Raw genomic sequence first — 23,385 nt, 5'->3', positions numbered from 1 at the left:
AGAGAGGTCTGGAAGAAATTTTTTAGTTTTATACAAACTCTACTTTTTAAATTTATTTTTTTATGTTTTTGAGAGAGAAAGAGAAGTGGGGGAGAAGGGCAGAGGGAAGAAAGAGAGAGAGAGAGAGAGAAAGAATCTTAAGCAGGCTCCATGCTGAGCATGGCTCAAAGCAGGGCTCAACACGGGCTCTATTCTACGACCCTGGAATCTTGACTTGAGTCGAAATCAAGAGTCAGACACTCAAGCGACTGAGCCACTCAGGCACCCCCAAACTCTACTTTTTAAAAATAGAAATTTTATGGTTCATTTGGAAGGGAAAAAAATCCATCAATTTTTTTTCTAATCCTTAAAGGAAGGGAAAAAAATCCATCAATTTTTTTTCTAATCCTTAAAGGAAAAGGAGTTAGAATGAAACACATTTATTGAGAATTTTTTTAGGCCAATTTAAGCCCATTGCAAGCAGTGTTTTTATGATCACTATTCCAGTTAATTGTGAAATTCTGATTAATTTATGTGAACATATCTAGAAGTAAATAAAATTAAGTATCCCACAGTGCTTAATTAAGGGAAGTATCCCCCTTCCCACAGGAAGTTTTGTCTCTAGCAGTGGTTGGCAAACTACAGCTCATGAGCCAGATTCGTCCCTTGGCCTGTTTTTATTTTTATTTTTTAAAATTTTTTAAAATTTCTTTAATGTTTATTTTTGAGCATGAGTAGGGGAAGGGCAGAGGGGAGGGAGACACAGAATCTGAAGCAGTCTCCAGGCTCTGAACTGTCAGCACAAAGCCTAATGCAGGGCTCAAACACATGAACCACAGGACCATGACCTGAGCCGAAGTCGGACCGACTTAACCGACTGAGCCACCCATGTGCCCCCTTTGGCCTGTTTTCATACAGCCTTTGAGCTAATTATGTTTTGAAGGAATTGTTTAAAAAAAGAAGGGAAAGGGAAAGGATATGGAACAGACCATATGTGGCATGCAAAGCTTAAAATATTGGCCCTTTACAGAAATAAATAATTTTAGAAATAATACATGGGTTTGTCATTTCAGCATTTGGTGATGTTCAGAGATGTGGCTGTAGACTTTTCTCAGGAAGAGTGGGAATGCCTGAACTCATATCAGAGGAATTTGTACAGAGATGTGATATTAGAGAACTATAGCAACTTGGTGTCAGTGGGTAAGCTTATCTGTGTCATATAATTTAGAAATTCATAGGACTGAATTTCACGACTGTCTTTCTGGAAGCTAGCTGAATATTTTCTTTGTATTTAGGAATAGGCACCTGCAGCCATTAAGCATTTAAATAGCTCCTTCAGCTTCCCCGATAATTTAGTGACCTTTATGTCTTTCTTTGCCTTCTCCGTAATTACTTCTCTTTAATGACAGCTAGATATAAATTCTGAGACACTTATAGAAAAACCAGTTATCAAAGAAATCTGGTTTCTTATTGCTATAAATGGTCTATTATCTGTTACTTCACCTGAATGTGAGTAGGAAGACCAGAGGTATCTGGCTCCGCATATCTATTTAAAAAGCTTATACAACATATGTGTTGCTGGGTTGAATCAACAGTTTATTAAAACTCAAGTGGACCATTGAATTTACCACAACAGACGTATTACCTTTTAAGTGATTTATGCGTAAAAGTTTAAAATACGTGAATTTTGCATTTGATATTGGATGAATATCCTGGCAAGAAACTAATTATTTTCCTCTTAGCAGAAGAACAAAAAATAGCAAAAATATCTAATAAAAGTCCCTAATAAGTATGCATAGCGTGTACTGTGTACTAAACACTCATCCAAACACTTTACATTTATTAAATCAAACCTCACAACAGTCCTTTGGCTAGATACAGTATTTCCTTTTTACAACAGAAAAATAAGGCCATAGTGACCCAGGTAGCAGAGCCAGGATTTGAAAACCAGTGTTCTCAAATCATTATTTCTTCTTTAAAAAAAAAAAATCATTCCTTCCTCCTAAGAGACAGAGTTTGTATGAGTTTAAGTAAGACAATGTTCCTACTTCTGTTCTTGTTATTCCTTGTGATCCTGAAGTAACACTATTATGAATGTTTTTTTCAATCCCATTACTCTATTTCATTCTGCAGGCTTGATCAAGTAAATTCTTTATTACATACCCTTATGTTTTTTTCAAGCAGGGTATACCATTTCTAAGCCAGATGTGATTACTCTACTAGAGCAAGGGAAAGAACCCTGGATGGTTGTGAGGGATGAGAGAAGAAGAAGGAGCCTAGGTGAGTAAGTGCTAATCAGGCAGAGATACATGGTTATGGCATGGCATGGCCTACTGGTTGGGAAGGAAACGCACACCATAGATACTGGTAATGAAGAAAAGACCTGAAACCTGGGAAGAAAACTTAGATCTCAGCATGAGCCACCAAGGAAATTTCATCTGTACTATGGCTTGCTACTTGTTTCTTCACTTCTATTTCCCTGTCATTTCAGTGGGGGAAAGCTTTCTTCCATAATGACAACCTTTTTTTTAAATAAGGAAAAATTTTTAAATGTTTATTTATTTTGAGAGAGTGGGAAAGGGAGAGAGCATGGGTAGGGGAGGGGCAGAGAGACAGGGAGAGTGAAAATCCCAAGCAGGCTCCATGCTTAGCCCTGAGCATGGTGGGTTCCACCTCACGAATGTGACATGACGACCTGAGCTGGTATCAAGAGTTAGGTGCTTAATGGAATGAGCCACCCAGGTACCCCTGTAATGACAACCATTTTACCTGTACTTTGGATCTAATCTTTTTGTTTCCAATCCATTTTTTGTATATGTATTTCTTCATTGCTCTTTTCATAAAGTTTACATTGTAGTAGGGAAGTCATACAATAAACAAACACATGGGTTACCAAATATCATAAGTGATTAAGTATTATGAAGAAAAGTATCTTATGTGGATCCTGAGAAACTTAACAGAAGACCATGGGGGAGGGGAAGGGAAAAAAAAAAAAGAGAGGGAGCCAAACCATAAGAGACACTTAAAAACTGAGAACAATCTGAGGGTTGATGGGGGGTGGGAGGGAGGGGAGGGTGGGTGATGGGTATTGAGGAGGGCACCTGTTGGGATGAGCACTGGGTGTTGTATGGAAACCAATTTGACAATAAATTTCATATTAAAAAAAAAGAAAAGTAGGTAGGGTAAGAATATGGAGAATTATGATGGGTGAGTTGGGTAACTTTAAATAGGGTGGTCAGAGAACAGGAAGCAGTTTGAAGAGGCTCTAGCTGGTCAAAGATGGAACTATTTGACTATACACATAACTGCAATATGTTATAATACATAAAATATGCTTAATTCCATACATTCTTAGTGTTACTAATAGTAAATTGTTCACCATTGGAAACTACTAGAGATTTAACTTATTAGAAAATATAAATATAAAGGAAAAGAAGTATTCTGCATTCTTTATAAGAACTGTACCAATAGGTATTAGATGGATGTTTTTCTTAAAAGTATTCAGTGAATAAATGAAAGATGACAGAATTAGAGTATTACCATTTTGGAACCCGTAATGAACAACTGAATCTAGGCATTGAACATCAATACTGATAATGTCACAGAAATAGAGAAAATCAGACATACTTCTTCTAATGAAAGGATACAGTATCACCTATGAAGTAACTTTGCCAATAAAATTGGTCCTAAGTCTGATGAAGTTTCTAAAGCCAACTACCAATTTATGGGAAGAAGATAGAGGAACATGTTCTACTGCCCCTTAGGAATGTAGTCCGCAAAATTAAGAAATGGGAAACACTATGGGGTCAAAACCGTTTCTTCAACAAATAAATTACAAGGGAAATTGAAAGATTGCAGGAGAACCAACCTATAGATTAAAAGACATGTAAAAGACCTGTCAACCAGTTGTATTCTATGGACTTCTTGGGGGAATAAATTTACTATTTTTAAATTACTTAAAATTTTATCTTTGAGACAGTTGGAAGTATGAACACTCATTTTTGATATTAAAGAGTTAGTGTCCATTTTTTTAGGTTTGGATAATGGTATTATTAGAGATAAATCCTGTAAGTAGAAAAAATGAATATATGGTATTTGTGTCAAATAATATGAGAAGAGTGGATTGGGGTGTGCATTGGCCTGGGTTGGGTCAGGGGTTGATGGTTGTTCAGGCTGGGTCATAGATGTGTAGACATTTATTAAACTATTCTACTTTTGTGTATGTTAAAGGTGCTCTGTGGTAATCTTTTAAAGTTTTTGGGAAATAAAAAGAAAATGAGAGATGAGACCGTGTTAAAAATATATACAACTATTTGAAGGAATTCTGCCATAAAAGTAGACACATAGGATACAGGAAATGTCTTCTACGATATGAGGTATTAGAACATATTAAATGTTGAAGGGAATGATTTCAAAGAAATGAAAATTGATGGAGTAGAAAGATCGATAATATTGTACGGAATGGCCTTCAGTAGATGGGAAAGAATAGGAGCCAATTTATGAAGAAAACCCATGCTTATGACAATGATACGGACACAGATTGATTGAATAATGTGAAGGGGAGAATACGGATTTTTCTTTCAGTTGCTTCTGATTCCTTGTTTAAGTAAGCAGTAAGATTATCAGCAGAATGTGAGGATTATTTAGTATTTTATTAGGATTCAGTATGGATTATTTAGTATTTAGTAAGTATTGATTCTCAGAAGTACAATTCTGTGGTCATAGGGTTTTAATATTTACAGACTTCTTGATACATTAACCCTGGTGTTAATATAACCAATACTGCCTCTGTCATAAATATTCTGTATTCCATATTATCTTGTATCAGTAACAACAAAGAAAGGTAATGAAAGACATCATACCTCAGAAAACAAATTAATTCTGTGACCAGGTAACATGATCCTCGTTTTCTTTTTAATTTAAGCTGATACCCTGCAAAAGGAAAGAACATTTCTCCTTTCATATTGATCTAAGATGGGCTAACACTGTGTTTTCCTATTAGCATTGTTTACTAAAGTTCTTGATTCAGTAGAATCCAAAGTAGTGTTTGGTTTATTAGTTTTAAATAGTTAAATATTTTACATATATCTTAAAAATCAAAACATTAAAATTCCTTACCATAGGCCAGTCTTTGGATGTTTAGTTTGGCCTTTGGTTTCATTGTAGGTCCAGCCAATTTTTTCTTGTATAGATCATATATATATTACATAGGCTATTATTTCTAGTTTCAGTTTAAAGTAGAACAAGAACCTAAAATATTTAGCTTTGTTTTTATAGAAATGATTGTCTTAGTAGCTTGCAAGGATAAGAACTGGCATAAACAAATATGGCTTTTTGTTTACAGAAATCATAAGATTATAGTTCAGTGTTCATACTATAGAGTAGTCTCCTAGGTGAGAATTTTCAACATGCCAGGGTCTTAATCTGGCATGTCTTATAACGGGTGGGGGCATATATGAGAGTCTCAGGTTCACTATATCCACTTTCAGAAATTTTTTTTTTAATGAAAACCTTTAAATTTATAGGGTGTGTGTGTGTGTGTGTGTGTGTGTGTGTGTGTGTGTGTTTTAGATTTTATTAAGTAATCTCTATACCTAATGTGGGGCTTGAATTTACAACCCTGAGATAAGTGTTGCATGCTCCAACAACTGAGCCAGCCAGGCACCTCTATAGGATAAATTTTATAACTTGTTCTACTTTGTGGTGTGTGTGTGTGTGAGAATATGGACATTTTGTCTTAAGTTTGTGTATATTTATATATATTTTGTGTACTGTCTGCTCATCTCCTTTATTCTATTTTTCCATTCCATTGTTTAATGTTTCTTATGTCAATTTGTGTGAGCATTTATGCTGTGAACACTTTCTCATTTTCTTACAAATATTTTGGCTTACTTTTATTTTAACTATGACTTTCCTGTTTTTAAATTTTTTTATGAGTTTCCTTTTCCATTGCTGGTTTTTACTTTTTAAATTTATAAGTAAATCCTTTGAAATTACCATTTATAACGTTTGTCATACCTTTATAGCCTCCTACTCATTTACTACTGTTATTTAGCTAATTACTAGTCATTTAATATGTCATTTATATCTTATTTATCTTAATGAAGACTTAAATTGACTTTTTCCTAAAGATTCTTACAAAGTTGCCATAATTTTTTATTGCTTTTTTGGGGTAGGGAGATGGAGACAGAGAGAAGGGGAAGAGAGAAAGTGGGAGAATGGAAGGAACTAAGGGGAGAGGGAGGGAGGAAGACACACAGATTTCATAGTGATATATATATTTTTTAATTTTATGTTTTATTTATTTTTTAGAGAGAGACAGAGTACGTGTGGGGGAGGGGCAGAGAGAGAGGGAGACACAAAACCCAAAGCAGACTCCAGGCTCTGAGCTGTCAGCACAGAGCCTGACGCAGGGCTCAGACTCATGAACTGTGAGATCATTACCTGAACCAAAGTCAGACGCTTAACCTACTAAGCCACCCAGGTGCCCCGATAGTGATATTTTCTATGATCATTTACCTGTCTCTGCTTATATTTTATCTACACTATTTAAATCATTGTTACTTTTTAATGTTTTCAGTAATCCTTTTCTAAGCAAAGTTACTGAAACATAAATGTATACCAAAAAAAAAAAAAAATCCAGAAATCATAAGGAAACAGCTTACTGAATTTTCACGAAGTGATCACACCCATCTGACCGGCAGCAAAATAGAGATTTGCTGGGATATTAGAAGCTCCCTCCTGGGGTGCCTGGCTGGCTCAGTTGGAAGAGCATGTGACTCTTGATCTCAAGGTCCTGAGTTTGAGCCCCACATTCTGTGTAGAGAGTTCTTAAATAAATAAAAAACTCAAAGAAAAAAAAGAGAGAGAGAGAGAAGTAGCGGCTCCCTCCTAACTCCTTCGAGTCATTCCTCCCCACTGAAATTAACCACTATCCTGACTGTTAGCAACTCCATAGATTAATTTTACTTTTTTTGAAACTTATAAAATGGAACCATACAGTATATGTTCTTTTATGTCTGGCTTTTTTACTCACCATTATGTTTGTGAGATTGATCCATGTTGTTGCATGTACTTGTATATTATTCATTCTCCTTGGTATACAGTATTGTGTTGTTTCAGTATGTTTTAATTTGCATAGCCATTCTGATGGATTCTTTCCAGTTTGGGCATATTAAAACTAGTGTTCCTGTATTCTCAGTTTTTAAAAATACCATTTTCATTTTGAAAAGTAGTGAACTCTAGGGGCGCCTGGGTGGCGCAGTCGGTTAAGCGTCCGACTTCAGCCAGGTCACGATCTCGCGGTCCGTGAGTTCGAGCCCTGCGTCGGGCTCTGTGCTGACAGCTCAGAGCCTGGAGCCTGCTTCCGATTCTGTGTCTCCCTCTCTCTCTGCCCCTCCCCCGTTCATGCTCTGTCTCTCTCTGTCCCAAAAATAAATTAAAAAACGTTGAAAAAAAAAAAATTAAAAAAAAAAAAAAAGTAGTGAACTCTTAATTGGAATTTTTTTGAGGAAATACACATTTGAGAAAAACATCTCTTTGCTCAGAATTTTATTAGCATGCTAGTATGGTATAAAACTGTTCTTATGCCTGAAAAATCACGAAAATACTCTCTAGGTAGAATCTAAATGGCATTGGCTTTGAGGACTCTGGGGAGAGTATAGGGAAGGGCATGAAGGAACTAAACAGGCTGTTTGTAACATAGATGTGTGTAGATATATAAACTGAAATAAAGATGAGCTTCTTGTTACCTTGTGAAAACAGGCAAAGTTTACTCGTGACTATGCAAGGTAGAAAATCAGATGTAGTGGAGATACCTAAGTGAAAGTAGACAATTGGGAAGATGATCAGATGTGAAGACATCACCATTTTTCATTTATATATTTGACTGAGATAGCTTAGATGTGCTTTTGTTTCCTATCTCTATAGGAAGTAATAAAAAATATTTAATCTGTAATAAGGCATAAGATTAGAGGCAAGGGAACATATGCAATAACTGTTAACCAATTATGAGATTTCATAATTAATAGTTACTATATGCTGTGAGTTTGTTATTCAATGATAAATGAAAGGTTGCTTCTGCCCTTGGGAAGGTTTAAGGTAAGAAAATAAAGAGAATTTAAAAATGGGAAAAGTAATGAATATGTAACAACAAAATCAAAAAAGTGTTAAGAAACATGGAACACGTTACTGGGATAAAAAATAAAGTATATAAATTAGATGAAGTCAGCATGGGTCTGATTTTTTTTTTTTAACATTTATTCATTTTTGAAAGGCAGAGAGAGACAGAGCACAAATGGGGGAGGGGCAGAGAGAGAGGGAGACACAGAAACAGAAGCAGGCTCCAGGCTCTGAGCTGTCAGCACAGAGCCCAATGCGGGGCTCAAACTCACGGACCGCGAGATCATGACCTGAGCTGAAGTCGGCTGCCTAACCGACTGAGCCACCCAGGTGCCCAGAATGGGTCTGATTTTTAACATGGTATCTAAAGGATGAAAGGAACCCAACCATGTAGAAAATGCAAGTTGAAATTCCTATGAATTTAAATTGTCAGTGAAAAGCTCTAAGAAATGGAAAGATGATGACATATTCTAGGAGCTGAAAGGAGGCTAGTGGGATAGGAATATAGGGAGCAAAGCAGGCAGTGGCTTGAGATGATATGGTAAACAAAGGCCATGTTATTCATGGTAAGATGTTTGTGCATTATTCTAATTAAAAAGAGTAATCATTAAAAAATTTAAAGATTCTCAAACTTTGGTGAGGTTTTTAGCTCGTTTACTTGAAATTGAGCTTTATTTTCTATTATAAAGTTTTTTTATATGCTTGTTTGCTTTTTCTAGAATAAGAAGATAGCATGTATTTATCTTGTTTTCTTTCAGATTTAGAATCCAGATATGACACTAAAAAGTTATTTCAAGAAAAGGATATTTGTGAAATGAATTTATCTCAGTGGGAGATAATGGGAAGAATTAGAAGTTGTGGCCTTGAAAACTCCTTTATCAGAAAAGATTATAAATATGAGAAGTTCGAGGGACAAGAACACCTTCAAGAGGGATATTTCCGGCAAGTGAAAAAAACCACCTCTGAAAAAATGCCCACTTACAGAAAACTCACTTCTCTTACTCTGTATCAGAGTATCCATAATAGAGAGAAACCCTATGAATGTGGGGATTGCGGGAAGGCCTTTAGAGTACGCCAACAACTTACTTTCCATCAGAGAATTCACACTGGCGAAAAACCCTATGAATGTAAAGAATGTGGAAAAGCCTTTAGACAGTGTGCCCACCTTAGTCGACATCAGAGAATTCATACTTCTGACAAACTCCTTGAATGTAAAAAATGTGGAAAGATCTTTACATGTGGTGCAGATCTTCGAGTACATCAGAGAACTCATATTGGTGAGAAGCCCTATGAATGTAAGGAATGTGGGAAGGCGTTTAGAGTAAGAGGACAACTTAATCTTCATCAAAGGATTCATACTGGTGAGAAGCCCTATGAATGTAAGGAATGTGGGAAGACCTTTAGACAGTATGCACACCTTACACGACATCAGAGACTTAATATTGCTGAGAAGTGTTATGAATGTAAGGACTGTGGGCAGGCTTTTTTGTGTAGTACAGGCCTTAGAGTACATCACAAACTTCATACTGGTGAAAAACCCTATGAATGTAAGGAATGTGGAAAGGCCTTCAGGGTGCGGCAACAACTCACTCTCCATCAGAGAATTCATACTGGTGAGAAACCCTATGATTGTAAAGAATGTGGAAAGACTTTTAGTCGTGGCTATCATCTCACTCTCCATCAGAGAATTCATACTGGTGAGAAACCTTACGAATGTAAGGAATGTCGGAAGTTCTTCCGTCGTTACTCAGAACTTATTTCACATCAGGGTATTCATATTGGAGAGAAACCCTATGATTGTAAGGAATGTGGGAAGACCTTTAGACTGTTCTCACAACTTACCCAACATCAGAGTATTCATTTTGGTGAGAAACCTTATAAATGTAAGGAATGTGAGAAGACTTTTAGACTGCTATCACAACTTACTCAACATCAGAGTATTCATACTGGTGAGAAACCCTATGACTGTAAGGAATGTGGAAAGGCCTTTAGACTTCATTCATCACTTATTCAACATCAGAGAATTCATTCTGGTGAAAAACCATACAAATGTAAGGAATGTAAAAAGGCATTTAGACAACATTCACATCTTACTTACCATCAGCGAATTCATAATGTAACTAAATAACTTAGGAAAGCCTTCCACTGTGAATTTTGTGTTAAGGGGCATTAGAAAATAAATTCTAGGGGAAAAGTTTTTGAATATAGGAATCCCTTTTGCTTCGTGCTTACAGCTAACCTAAATAGTTAGGTTTTCTTTGAAGGAAAGGATAAATTTCATGAATTTTTAGAAGCCTTTTCTCATCATTAAAAACTATGTTAAACTTTGGGAAATGTGTTCTAGAAAGAAACTCTTTTTTAAAGGAGTGAATATAGAAGAGCTTTTAATCTTACCTATCATCGCCTCTATTTTTCCCATCTGTATAATATATCTATGAAGGTTGCTAGGGCACTATCTCATTCCAAAAACTGATAATTGAAAGGAAAATCATTTAGCCTGCATTTCTTGTTGAACTGTATTTTAGAGTAACTAGAAGTTGATGAGCTAAAGTTCTTTATTAGAGAATTTTGCAGCACATAATGAAATAATGGATCTAGGCACAATTCTCAGTGGAGGTTAAGACAAGTAGATACCCACTGATCAATTTTAATCTCAAAATAGGACAAAACATTTTGTGCCCCCTAATAAGTTACAGTAAGACATACACATGTTGCCAAAAAATATTGAACTGAATCTAAGCATCAAGATCTAACTCCCAGTTTAGGGAAGAATCACAGAACAGAAGAACATGACACAAGAAGAAGCAATGAAACAAATTTAAAATGTGAGTAATTCCACAAGAGAAATGACCTGCCTTCAAATTCAATAAAATAGCATTGAAAAAAGGGAGGTGGAACTCTTAAATATTAAGAGTCTGAAGAAATGTATATCGATCAAATGCAGTGAACTAGATCACAAGTTGAACAAATATGTAAAAAGGACATTTTTATGACAGTTGGGGAAATGGGAATATTGACAGATAATACTAAGAAATTATGTTTTTGTTAGGTAGCATCGTAGTTATATAAAAATGTTAGAGATAAGTTTATACACATAAGATGGTATGATGTCTGGAACTTTTTAAAAGTGCTCATGCGGGGCACCTGGGTGGCTCAGTCAGTTGAGCAACTGACTTTGGCTCAGGTCATGATCTCACAGTTTGTGAGTTTGAGCCCCATGTCGGGCTCTTGGCTGACAGCTCGGAGCCTGGAGCCTGCTTTGGATTCTGTGTCTCCCTCTCTCTCTGCTCCTCCTCTGCTCGTGCTCTGTCTCTCAATAATAAATAAACGTTAAAAAATTAAAAAAAAAAAAGTGCTCATGCAAAAGAAAAGGATAAGCTTGTTAAAGTGATGGTAAGATAAGTCTTGAGTACATAGTTTTTGTTTATTTTGTTCTTGCTATTTTCTTTTATGTATTTGAATTTTTCCATAATATTATTTTAAAGATAAAATTAGCTCTGGAATTTTAACCAAGTTGAAGTAAATTATTTTTTTAAATGACTGCGTATCAAAATTTCTGGGTGTTGTCAAAGTTCTGCACATTGGGATATTAAATATGCTATACTGTATTTGGGAAATACAGATGGAAGATCCAAATTTTATCTAGTTCACCTATTACTACCTCTGTTACCATGCCTGTCCCACAGTACTTCATATGTTTAAAGAATGAGTTTAAAAAGCAGTTACTACAACTAAATGTGGAAATTAATGGACTAGACCTTCATTGTCAAATAAGATAGTTGCCAGCAACATGTTGAGCACTCAAAATTGAGCACTTGAATTGTGGCTAGTTCAAATTAAAATGGTGTTAGGTGTAAAATACACATGAGGTTTTGAAGATTTAGTTTTTAAAAGAATGTAATGTATATTGTTTCTCACAGTGTTTCTCTGCTGTGATATTCAGTGGGATATTCAGAACCCAATTTAAGTGTCTTTCTGCTTTCAAGTGGCATGTTTGCATACTGAGGTCTTGGTTCTACCCTGAATCATCCTTTGTTTTCCTCCCCTTCATGGAAGGTAGCCCGTGTTTATAGCTGAATAGTTTTCTCAGACTGTTTTTAGCCTGTAGATGTCTTGGGATCCCAAGGCCCTTTCACTTTGTACTATTTCTGTCCCATTAGGTTCAAGCTTGCAGTGCTTCAAGTAGTACCATTGTCTTAAAAAACGTATTTTCTTTTTTTTTTTAATTTTAAAAAATTATTATTTTGAGAGCATGCACACAAGCAGGGGACGGGCAGAGAGAGAAGGAGAGAGAATAACAAGCACGCTCTGTGCTATCAGCATGGAGACCATCACCAGGCTCCATCTCAACACTAAGATCATGACCTGAGCTGAAATCAAGATGTGGTGTCAATCTTCAACTGAGCCACCCAGGCACCCCTAAAAACTGTATTTTCTATGAATTTTATTAGGGTTCACTCAAAGAATCAACAGGCTCTTCTCTATTAGGTTCCCTATGAGGCTGCTGTAGAAAAATGAGTTTGAAATTGTTAGAAGCCCTAGTATTTCACAGGAAAGATAAAAGTTGGGTTCGTCATTATTTGGAGGCTATATTTTCAGGACAGCGCTATATATTTGATTCCCACCCCCACCCCAGGCCCATTATAACTTTGAAAACCCTTTGCTCTCTGGAAACACTGCCATGGAACCCTCTATGTTTCCTTGAAATTTATTTGAAATATGCAGCAATTGATAGGAGTAAAATGTGATTTTTCTCTTTTGCTATGTTATGATGGATTACATTTATGAATTTTCAAATATCGATCAAGACTTACATCACTGGAATAAGCTCCATTTGTTTGTAGTGTACATTTTGTATGTAGTACATAAATACATTGCTGGATTTGCTGAGATTGCTATGATGTGCTAATATTTTGAGGATTTTTTTTTTTTAGGATCTTTGTATCTATATTCATGAGGAATACTAGTTTGTAGTTTTCTTGCATTCTACTGTCTTTGCCTCATTTTGCTATCAAGGTGATTATGGCCTCATAAAATGAGTTTCACAGAATTGCTTCCTTTCCATTTCTGGTAGAGATAGTGTTGAATTGTTAATTATTCTTCAAATGTTTGGTAGGATTCTCCAGTGAAGCCATTTGGGCCTTGAAATTCATGTGTTCACATCCTAACCCCCAATATAATGACATTAGGAAGTGGAGCCTTTTGGAGGAAATTAAGTTACAATGGTGGATCCCTCCTGATTGAGATTAGTCCCCTTGTAAAAGGGATCCCAGAGAGCTCTCTTACATTTTTGTGCCATCTGAGGATACAAGAAAATGGCAGTCTTTACTCTGGAAGACAGTTCTTGCCAGAAACTAACCGTGCTGGCACACTGATGTCAGACTTCAGCCTCAAGGATTGTGAGAAATAAATTGCTGTTGTTTATAAACCACCCCGTCTATTGTACTGTGTTATAGCAGACTGAAATGAACGAGACAGATATTGGTACCAGAAGTGGGGTGCTAATGTAACAAATAGCTAAAAATGTAGAAGTGGCTTTGGAATTGAATAATAGGTAAAAGCTGGAAGAGTTTTTAGATGCATGCAAAAAATAGAGACATTAATGGTGATTTTGGTGATATCTCAGAAAAGAGCTGAAGAGAAAACTTCAACCTTAGAGAATACATTATCGACAGAATGTTCACAGAAATGAATGGTAAAGGCAGTACAGATGAAGTCTCAGGTGGAAGTGAGGAACATATTGGAAACCGGAGGAAGGCAGTTCTTTTTATAAAGTGACAAAGAACTTGAAATTGCATTCCATTCTAGTGTTTTGTGGAAAGTAGAACTTGTAAACAATAATGAAGTTGAAGGTGTGGCTTGGCTCCTGGCTGATTACAAAAAAATGCCAAGTAGAGAGAAATTACTTAACAATGGAATTTTTCAAATGAGATTTGGGAAATTCTCAGCTGAATAGTTAAGTAGTGTTAAAGTGAGAGTATTGATTGGGAAAGAATGGGATCCTGTAAGATGGTATGGGGACAAGTGGGAAGGCTCTGACGTAGCTGTGACCTTGAGCTCCTACATTCTGAGTCTTCTTCCCAGTAGAAGCAGCCTCATCAGCAGAGGTGGCCTTTCCATCCCTAGTGGCAGTGTCATCCCCACCCACAGTGACATCAGCCTTTCCATTTCCATCTGATGGAATTAACTATGCATTGCTTGAGGAAACTAATGACCTCCCTTGAGGTAGTGGCCATGCAAGACAATGCTACTTCTCAGAAACCCCCACAACCACCCCCTTTTTTTTTCTAGACCTATCACTAGACTCTGTCCCAGCAGGCTCCTAAAAGTGCAGTGCAAAGTGTGACCCATGAGGAGGGGTGCTACAGTCCAAAAGAACTACCTGAGTTTTCTAACTTAGAAATCCAGGGAACAAGTGTGGAAATGGATACTAAGTGTGTGGCATTGTAGTGGAAGGAACATGATTGGAAATTTGGACAATGAAATCTGGGGGAGAGGTAGGTGGGTAGACCTCTCTGAATTAGGGCAAAAAAATTGAAGATACCTGTGTCCCCTATAAATGAGTGACCTCAGCAAAGGAGGATTTTAATAATCAAGTGGACAGGATGGCCCATTCTGTGGCTAATAGTTTCTTTCCCCAGCCACCCTTGTCATCCAATGGACCCATGAACAAAGTGGCCATGGTGGCAGGGATGGAGGTAATGCATGTGATCAGCAACATGGACTTCCACTCACCAAGGCTGACCTGGCTATGATCATTGCTGAGTGCTCAATCTGCCAGAAGCAGAGACAATACTGAGCCCCCCAACATAACACTATTCCTTGAGGTGTTCAGCTAGCTACCAGAAGCAGGTTGGTTACCTTCGATCACTTCCATCATAGAAGAGGCAGCGTTTTGACCTTACTGGACTAGAAACTTAACTCTGGATATGGATTTACTTTCCCTGCATGCCAAGCTTCTGATAAAACTACCATCCATGGACTTAGAGAATGCCTTATCCATTGTCATAGTATTCCTCCTGGCATTACTTCTCATCAGTTACTACTAATTTGATGATAGACTGGTGCTTGGCATGTAATTTTTATATCATCCTGACTTGTGAAGGGGAATAATTAACTGAGGCTGGAAAATTTTTCAATTTTTACACTCTATTATTTATTGAATAATTTCTTCCCTTATTGTGTCCTGTTGTCTGCTTCTGAAATATGTGTGTGTGTGTGTGTGTGTGTGTATATGTATAATATATATTTATATATATGTAAATATAGCATTGCAGAGACAGGAAAATGGCATAGAATATCCATTATAATTTTTTTATTGTTGCTGTTTTAATGTCCTTTAATATATATTAGTATTGTATCCTTCTAAACATTTTTACCTTTGCTCTTTATAAATAACTTTCTATAAAAATTGAGAAAATATACAGAAACATAATGAAAAAAAATCAAGATCACTTCTGTTTTCCTTTCTACCAAAGAAAATCTGTTAAGCTGCAAGGTGTTATACTGTATCCTATTCAGACAGGGTACTTAAAGAGGAAAATAAAAATTGAAATCTTTACAATATTAGATCTTCCATGCATTAAAACTAATTTAACTCTGTCAGCATAGAGCTGTCAGCACAGAGCCTGATGTGGGGCTCAAACTCAGGAACTGTGAGATCACGACCTGAGCCAGAGTCGGACACTTAACCAACTGAGCCACCCAGGCGCCCCTAGTCGTTACACTTTTAGGTAAAGAGCTTACAAATTCCTTGCTTGGTTCAATCATAGATGCATTATACATTTTGTTGATTTCATGACTGGAAATGTTCTGTTACAGTATCTAATTGATCATTACTGATATATAAGAAGGCTATTGATTTTTGTATGAAGATTGCAACCTTGTCACCTTATTTCTGTTGTTTGGTTATTTTGTCTTTTTTTTTGGATTATAGCTTCCAGGAATACATTCAGAGGTTTCTTAAATGCCTAGTTTATTTCATTGATGCTTAAATGAGAGTTTGTCACAGTCTGGAAATTGGTACGAATTGTTTTTCTCTCTGAATTTGATGATTTACTCCATTGTCTTCCTACATGAGTATAATCTGTGAAAGTATAACGTTAATGTATTTCTTATTCTTATGTATGTAAACTACTTTTTAAATTTTTCTTGAAACTTTCAGTATTTTTTAAAACTTATTTTTGGTATTTCAGGTATTACTATTTTACTTAATTTTTTCAAAGCCATCACTTTTAGAACCAGTTATTTTATTTACCATTTTAAAGGAAAGAAAACACTGAATTAAACTATGCTACGTCACTGATATTAAGATGCATTCTGGGGGCGCCTGGGTGGCGCAGTCGGTTAAGCGTCCGACTTCAGCCAGGTCACGATCTCGCGGTCCGTGAGTTCGAGCCCCGCGTCAGGCTCTGGGCTGATGGCTCGGAGCCTGGATCCTGTTTCCGATTCTGTGTCTCCCTCTCTCTCTGCCCCTCCCCCGTTCATGCTCTGTCTCTCTCTGTCCCAAAAATAAATAAAAAAACGTTGAAAAAAAAAATTTAAAGATGCATTCTGGTCTCACAGATGTTAAAATCAAAATGTGTACCAGAATTAATGATAATTGGAATTTTATTAACTTGCTAGGGCTCTCTCAAATTGAGTACTTAACATCCTTCTTGGTTTTGAGGTTACTTTCATTGATTACTAGTTCAAACATTATCTCTCCTCAATTATTTCTATTATCTTCTGGGGCTTCTTTTAAATGGATGGTGGAATTTCTACTTCAATCTTTTATGTCAAGTTTTATTCTAATACTTTGCATCACTTCGTTACATTTGGTTCCTCTGACCTGTATAGCAATGAAATCTGGCTTCCTAATTCACAATTCAGCTGTATGCATTCTGTTTTTCAGTCCATTAAGTTTTTTTTTTAAACTTTTTTACTTGAAAATAATTATAGGTACACAGGAATCTACAGAAATGGTATATTTTACCAAGTTTCCATCAGTGGTCACATCTTACATAAAGTACAATATCAAAACATAGAATTTGGCATTAATATGACATATATATGTAGTTACATGTCATCATGAGTATAAGTATAGATTCATGTAATCACTACTGCACTAAAGATACAGAACTATTCCAATACAAAGATCTCTTATGCTGCCCCTTTATAATCACACCTGCACGTCACCTACCATCACTAATCCCTGGAAACCATTAATCTGTTTTAGATCTCTATAATTTTTTGTTGAAGTTACATAAATAGAATCCTACAGTATGTGACCTTTTGAGACTGGCTTTCAGAACTCAATGTTTTTGAGATCTAAGTTGTCACATCTATCAATAGTTTGTTCCTTTTTAAATGCTGATAGCTCAGAGCCTGGAGCCTGCTTTGGATTCTGTGTCTCTGTCTCTCTCTGCCCCTCTCCAGCTCACGCTCTGTCCCTTTCACTGCCTCTCAAAAATAAATAAACATTTAAACATTTTTTAAAAAAAGAATGAAATCTTGCCAGTTGCAACAACGATGAAACTAGAGTGTATTATGCTAAGCAAAACAAGTCAGAGAAAGACAAATATGATTTCACTCATGTGGAATTTAAAAAACAAAACAGATGAACACAGGGGAAGGGGAAAAAAGGTAAAAAGAGAGAGGGAAGTAAACCATAAGAGACTTAAATACAGAGAACAAACAGGTTTCCTGGGGTGGGAGGGTGGGCTAAATAGGTGATGAGCATTAAGGAGAGCACTTGTTGGGATGAGCCCTAGGTGTTATAGAGAAGTGATGAATCACTGGGTTCTACTCCTGAAACCAATACTACACTGTATGTTAACTAACTTTAAATAAATTTAAGGGGCGGCTAGGTGGCTCAGTCAGTTAAGCGTCTGACTTCAGCTCAGGTCATGATCTCGTGATTTGTGAGTTCAAGCCCCGTATAGGGCTCTGTGCTGACAACTCAGAGCCTGGAACCTGCTTCAGATTCTGTGTCTCCCTCTCTCTCTCTCTCTCTGCCCCTCCCCGCCCACACTCCATCTGCCTCTCTCTCTCTCAAAAATAAACATTAAAGAGTATTTTTGATAAATTTTTAAAATACTACAGTTAATACAAAAACTATAGGCTAATATTCCTGATGAATATAGATGCAAATATTCTTAGCAAAATATTAACAAACGAAATTCAACAGCATGTTGAAAGGATCATACACCACTATCAAGTGGGATTTCTCCTTGGGATGCAAGAATGGATGAGCCTAAATGTCCATCAACTGATGAATGGATAAAGAAATTATGGTTTGTATATACGATGGAATACTATTTGGCAATGAGAAAGAATGAAATATGGCCTTTTGTAGCAACGTGGATGGAACTGGAAAGTGTTATGCTAAGTGAAATAAGTCATACAGAGAAAGACAGATACCGTATGTTTTCACTCTTATGTGGATCCTGAGAAACTTAACAGAAGACCATGGGGAAGGGGAAAAAAAAGGGAGGGAGCCAAACCATAAGAGACTCTTAAAAACTGAGAATAAACTGAGGGTTGATGGGGGGTGGGAGGGAGGGGAAAGTGGGTGATGGGCATTGAAGAGGGCACGTGTTGGGATGAGCACTGTGTGTTGTATGGAAACCAATTTGGCAATAAATTTCATATAAAAATAAACATTTTAAAAAATTACAGAAAAAGAATGGATTAACTTGCAAATCAATAAATGTGTTATACCACATTAATTGAATGAAGGTTAAAAATATGATCACCTTATATGAAGAAAAAGTGTTTGATAAAGTTTAACATCCTTTCATATTGAGAACTTAAAAACAACTGGGTATGAAAGAAATACATATCAAAATAATAAAGGCCGTATTTGACAGAATCACAGCTAACATCCTATTTAACACTGAAAGGCTGAATGTTTTCCCTCTAAGATCAAGAACAACACAGAGTGCCCATCCATGCTCACCACCTATTCATATAGTACTGGAAGTTCTAGCCAGACCCATCAATACAATAAATAAAATAAAATAAAATAAAATAAAAAATACAATACAATAAAAATAAAGTACATCCTAATCAGAAAGTAAAACTGTCTCTGTTTGTTAATGACATGACCTTACATATAGAAAATCCTAAAGATGCCACCATAAAACTGTTAGAACTAACACACAAGTTGAGTAAATTTAACAGGATATAAAATCAACATACAAAAATCAGTTATGTTTCTATATACTAACACTGAACTCTCTGAAAAAGAAATAAAACAATCCCATTGAAAATAGCATAGGGGCGCCTGGGTGGCTCCATTGGTTAAGCATCCATCTCTTGATTTTGGCTTAGGTCATGATTTCATGGTTTGTGAGTTCAAGCCCCACATTGGGCTTCACTTGATAGTGCAGAGTCTGCTTGGGTTTCTCTCTCTGTCTCTCTCCCTCTCTCTCTCTGCCCCTCTCCTGCTTGCTGTCTCTCAAAATAAATAAATAAACTTAAAAATTACAAAAAAAATAGCGTAAAAAATAATAAAATACTCAGGAATAAATTTCACCAAGGAAGTAAAAGATCTGTACACTGAAAACTATTAAACACTGATGAAAGAAATTGAAGAAGACACAAATTAATGGAAAGGTATTCTGTATTTATGGATCAGAAGAATAATATTGTTAAAGTGTTCATACTACCAAAGCCATGTACAGATTCAATGCAATATCTATCAAAATTCCACTGACATTTCTCACAGAAATAGAAAAAACAATCCTAAAATAATTATGAAACCACAAAAGACCCTGAATATCCAAATGCCATCTTGAGAAAGAACAAAGATGGAGATGTCACATTTCCTGGTTTCAAACTATACTACAAAGCTATAGTAAGCAAAAACAATATGATACTGGCATAAAAATAGACACCTAGACTGATGGAACAGAACTGAGAGCCCTGAGATAAAATCACATATATTCATCCAGCTGATATTTGATAAAGGAGTCAAGAATACTCAATGAGGAAAGGATAATCAATAAATGGTGCTGGGAAAAGCGGATATTCAAATGTAAAAGAATGAAATTGGACCTGTATCTTACATCATTAACATAAACAAAAATTAACATTAACATTAAAAAAGTAAATAAAAAACATAATCATTAACAAAAATTAAGTTGAAATGGACCAAATACTTAAATATAAAACCTGAAGCCATAAAACTTCTAGAGGAAAACACTGGAAAACTGGTCTTGGCAATGATATTTTGGATATGACACCACAAGCACAGGCAACAATAGCAAAAGTAAACAAGTGGGACTACATCAGACTAAAAAGCTTCTGTGCAGCAAAAGGAATCAACAAAATGAAAAGGCAGCCTTTTTGGAATGGGGGAAAATATTTGCAAACTAAATAGCTGCAAACCATATATTTGATATCCCAAATGTGTAAGGAACTCATACAACTCACAAGGAAAAAAAAAAGCAATCAATCAGATTTAAAAATGGGCAGAGTACTTGAATAGACATTTTTCTAAAGAATACATACAAATGGTCAACAGTTATATGAAAAGATGCTTGACATCACTAATCATCAGGGAAATGCAAATCAAAAACACAAGGAGATATCACCTCACATCTATTAGAATGGCTATCCTTAAGAAGACGAGATAACAAGTGGTGTCCAGGATGCAGAGAAAAGGGAGCCCTTGCACACTGTTGGTGGGAATATAAATTGGTACAGCCATTATGGAAAACTGTATAGAGGTTCCTCAAAAACTTAAGAACTATCATATGATCTAGCAATACCACATCTAGGTATATGTCTAAAGGAAATGAAATTACTCTCTCATATCTCTATATCAAAGATATGTCTGTACCTCTATGTTCATTGCAACATTATTCACAATAGCCAAGGGAAGGCAACAAACCTGTTTGCCTACCAACACGTGGATAAAGAAAATGTTATATATACATGTACCTAACATATGTACATGTTATCATATGTATATATATAACACATTTAGTGTATATAAAGATATAGATGTGCGCGCACACACACACACACACACACACACACACACAATGGAATGTTACTCAGCTATAAAAAGGAAGGAAATCCTGTCATTTGAGACAACATGAATGAACTTTGAGGGTATTATTCTAAGTGAAATAAATCAGATAAAGACAAATATTGTATCTTCTCACTTATGTGTGGGGCCTTAAAAAACTGAACTCACTGAAACAAAGAGTAGATTAGTGTCTGCCAGGGTCTAGGATATTGAGAAAATGGGGAAATGTTGGTTAAAGGGTACAAACTTCCAGTTAGAAGATGAATAAGCTCTAGGGATCTTCTGTCCAGCTTGGTGACTAGAGTCAACCATATACTTGTATACTTGAAAGTTGCTAAGAGAGTAGATCTTAAATGTTCTTTCACACATGAATACACATAAAGAGCTAATTGTGAGATAATTATCTGTTAATGTGTGTTAGGTGATGTGGTAATGTGAGGTCATGATGTGTTAAGGGTAATGACTATCCTTATGTAGTAATAATTTCACAATATTTACATATACCAAATCTTTACATTGTACATCATAAACTTATACAATGTTATATGTCAAACATATCTCAATAAAGGTGAGGGGGAAAATTAATGAATCAATTGTTTCCTGGAAGTCCACAAATGAAGGCAAATGGCATAGAGTTAAATGGTATTCTATATGACTTTAGCATTTGCTTCATTTTCTTACCTACAAGTGCCAATAAATTTAAGTTTACATTGTCGTTGTTGATCTACAGAAACCTGAGGGGGACTGGCTAAGAATTACCACATCATAATAACAGGTAAAATTTTCTGAACTTTTAGTATGTGCCAGGGGCTGGTCTAAGGAATTGACACTATTACCTTATCCCCCACTCCTAATAATGTTATGAAGTGGGTAATCTTATTTTACAGTTAAGAAATGATGGCAAAGACACCTTGGAAGACAGTTTGATGGTTTCTTACAAAACTAAATATACTCTTACCATATAGTCCAGCAATGGAATTCCTTTGTATTTAGCCATAATAGTTGTAAACTTATGTCTGCATAAAAACCTGCACACTGATGTTTATATTTATAGCAGCTTTATTCTTAATTGCCATAACTCAGAAGAAAGCAAGATGATCTTCAGTAGGTGAATGGATAAACTATGGTACCTCCTGGGGATAGTAACTCAGTGCTAAAAAGAAATGAGCTACCAAGCCACCAAAAGACATGAAGGAGAGGTGTCTGGGTGACTCAGTTGGTTAAGCATCCAACTCTTGATTTTGGCTCAGGTCATGAACTTGCAGTTTGTGAGATGGAGCCCCATGTTGGGCTCCGAGCTACCAGCATGGAGCTTGCTTGGGATTCTCCCTATGCCCCTCCCCCACTCACTTGGGCATGTGCTCTATCAAAATAAATAAACGTGAAAAAAAAAAAAGACATGAAGGAAATTTAAGTTCATATTACTAAGTAAAAGAAATCAATCTTGGAAAAGGTTACAGATGGTCTGATTCTGAGTATATGATATTCTGGAAAAGGGAAATCTGGAAAAGGGGAACCTGAGCCACCCAGGTTCCCCAGGGATATTGATAATGGAGGAAACTACATATGTGTCAGGCAGGGGGTAAATGGGAAATCTTTGTACCTTCCTCTCAATTTTGTTGTAAACCTAAAGCTGCTCCATAATAAAGTCTTAAAAAATTTTTTTAAAGAAAAAACTATGGCAAGGAGAGTCTCAGTTTAACACATCCATGAAGCTCTAGGCAGTTTGGCTGGGGCTGGTTAGTCTAGGATAGTTTCACCGGTGGTTGGCAAGTTGGCTACCAGTGTATCTTGGTTCTTTACTAGATGACTATTCTAGCATGCTACAACAGATTCATTCACACCAGGTTCATTCACACCATTCACACACAAAAATGGGCAAATTCCATTGGTCAAGTCACTGCTTATATCACATTTATTGATGTCCCAATAGCAAAAGCATGTGGTTAAGCCCAGATTCAGGAGATGGAGAAATAAACACTGCTTCATTTTGCTGTGTTTAATGGAGGATGGAAGGAGCAGCAAAGTCACATTACGAAGTGAATATAGAATGGCATAAATTATTGTGACTGTTTTTATAGTTAACCACACCAACTATGTCTGTAAATATCTTAAATAAAAATGATCTAAGTATTTCAATTAAAAGATAAAGACTACGAGGGTGCCTGGGTGGCTCAGCTGGTTGAGCATCAGACTCTTAATTTTGGTTCAGGTCATGATCCCAGCCAGGGTCATGGAATTGAGCCCCACATCAGGCTCTGTGCTGA

At 36.2% G+C, this 23,385-nt stretch overlaps 2 protein-coding genes across 2 annotated transcripts in view; both read left to right on the top strand.

The window, feature by feature from the left end:
• Nucleotides 1–23,385, top strand: part of LOC125915975 (zinc finger protein 420) — a 421,195-nt gene that overhangs the window by 120,614 nt on the left and 277,196 nt on the right. The gene's annotated exons all lie outside the window — the stretch shown is intronic.
• The window catches only part of LOC125916054 (zinc finger protein 112-like), a 49,778-nt gene continuing 27,427 nt past the window's right edge, over nt 1,035–23,385 (top strand). The window contains exons 1-3 of the mRNA XM_049622232.1: nt 1,035–1,179; nt 2,161–2,259; nt 8,859–10,225. Of these exons, the coding sequence (XP_049478189.1) occupies nt 1,035–1,179; nt 2,161–2,259; nt 8,859–10,225 (1,611 nt within the window). The remainder of the gene's footprint in view (nt 1,180–2,160; nt 2,260–8,858; nt 10,226–23,385) is intronic.

The sequence above is a fragment of the Panthera uncia genome, assembly GCF_023721935.1.
Source record: "Panthera uncia isolate 11264 chromosome E2 unlocalized genomic scaffold, Puncia_PCG_1.0 HiC_scaffold_19, whole genome shotgun sequence".
NCBI lineage: Eukaryota > Metazoa > Chordata > Mammalia > Carnivora > Felidae > Panthera > Panthera uncia.
This window is presented reverse-complemented; position numbering and strand designations above follow the sequence as displayed.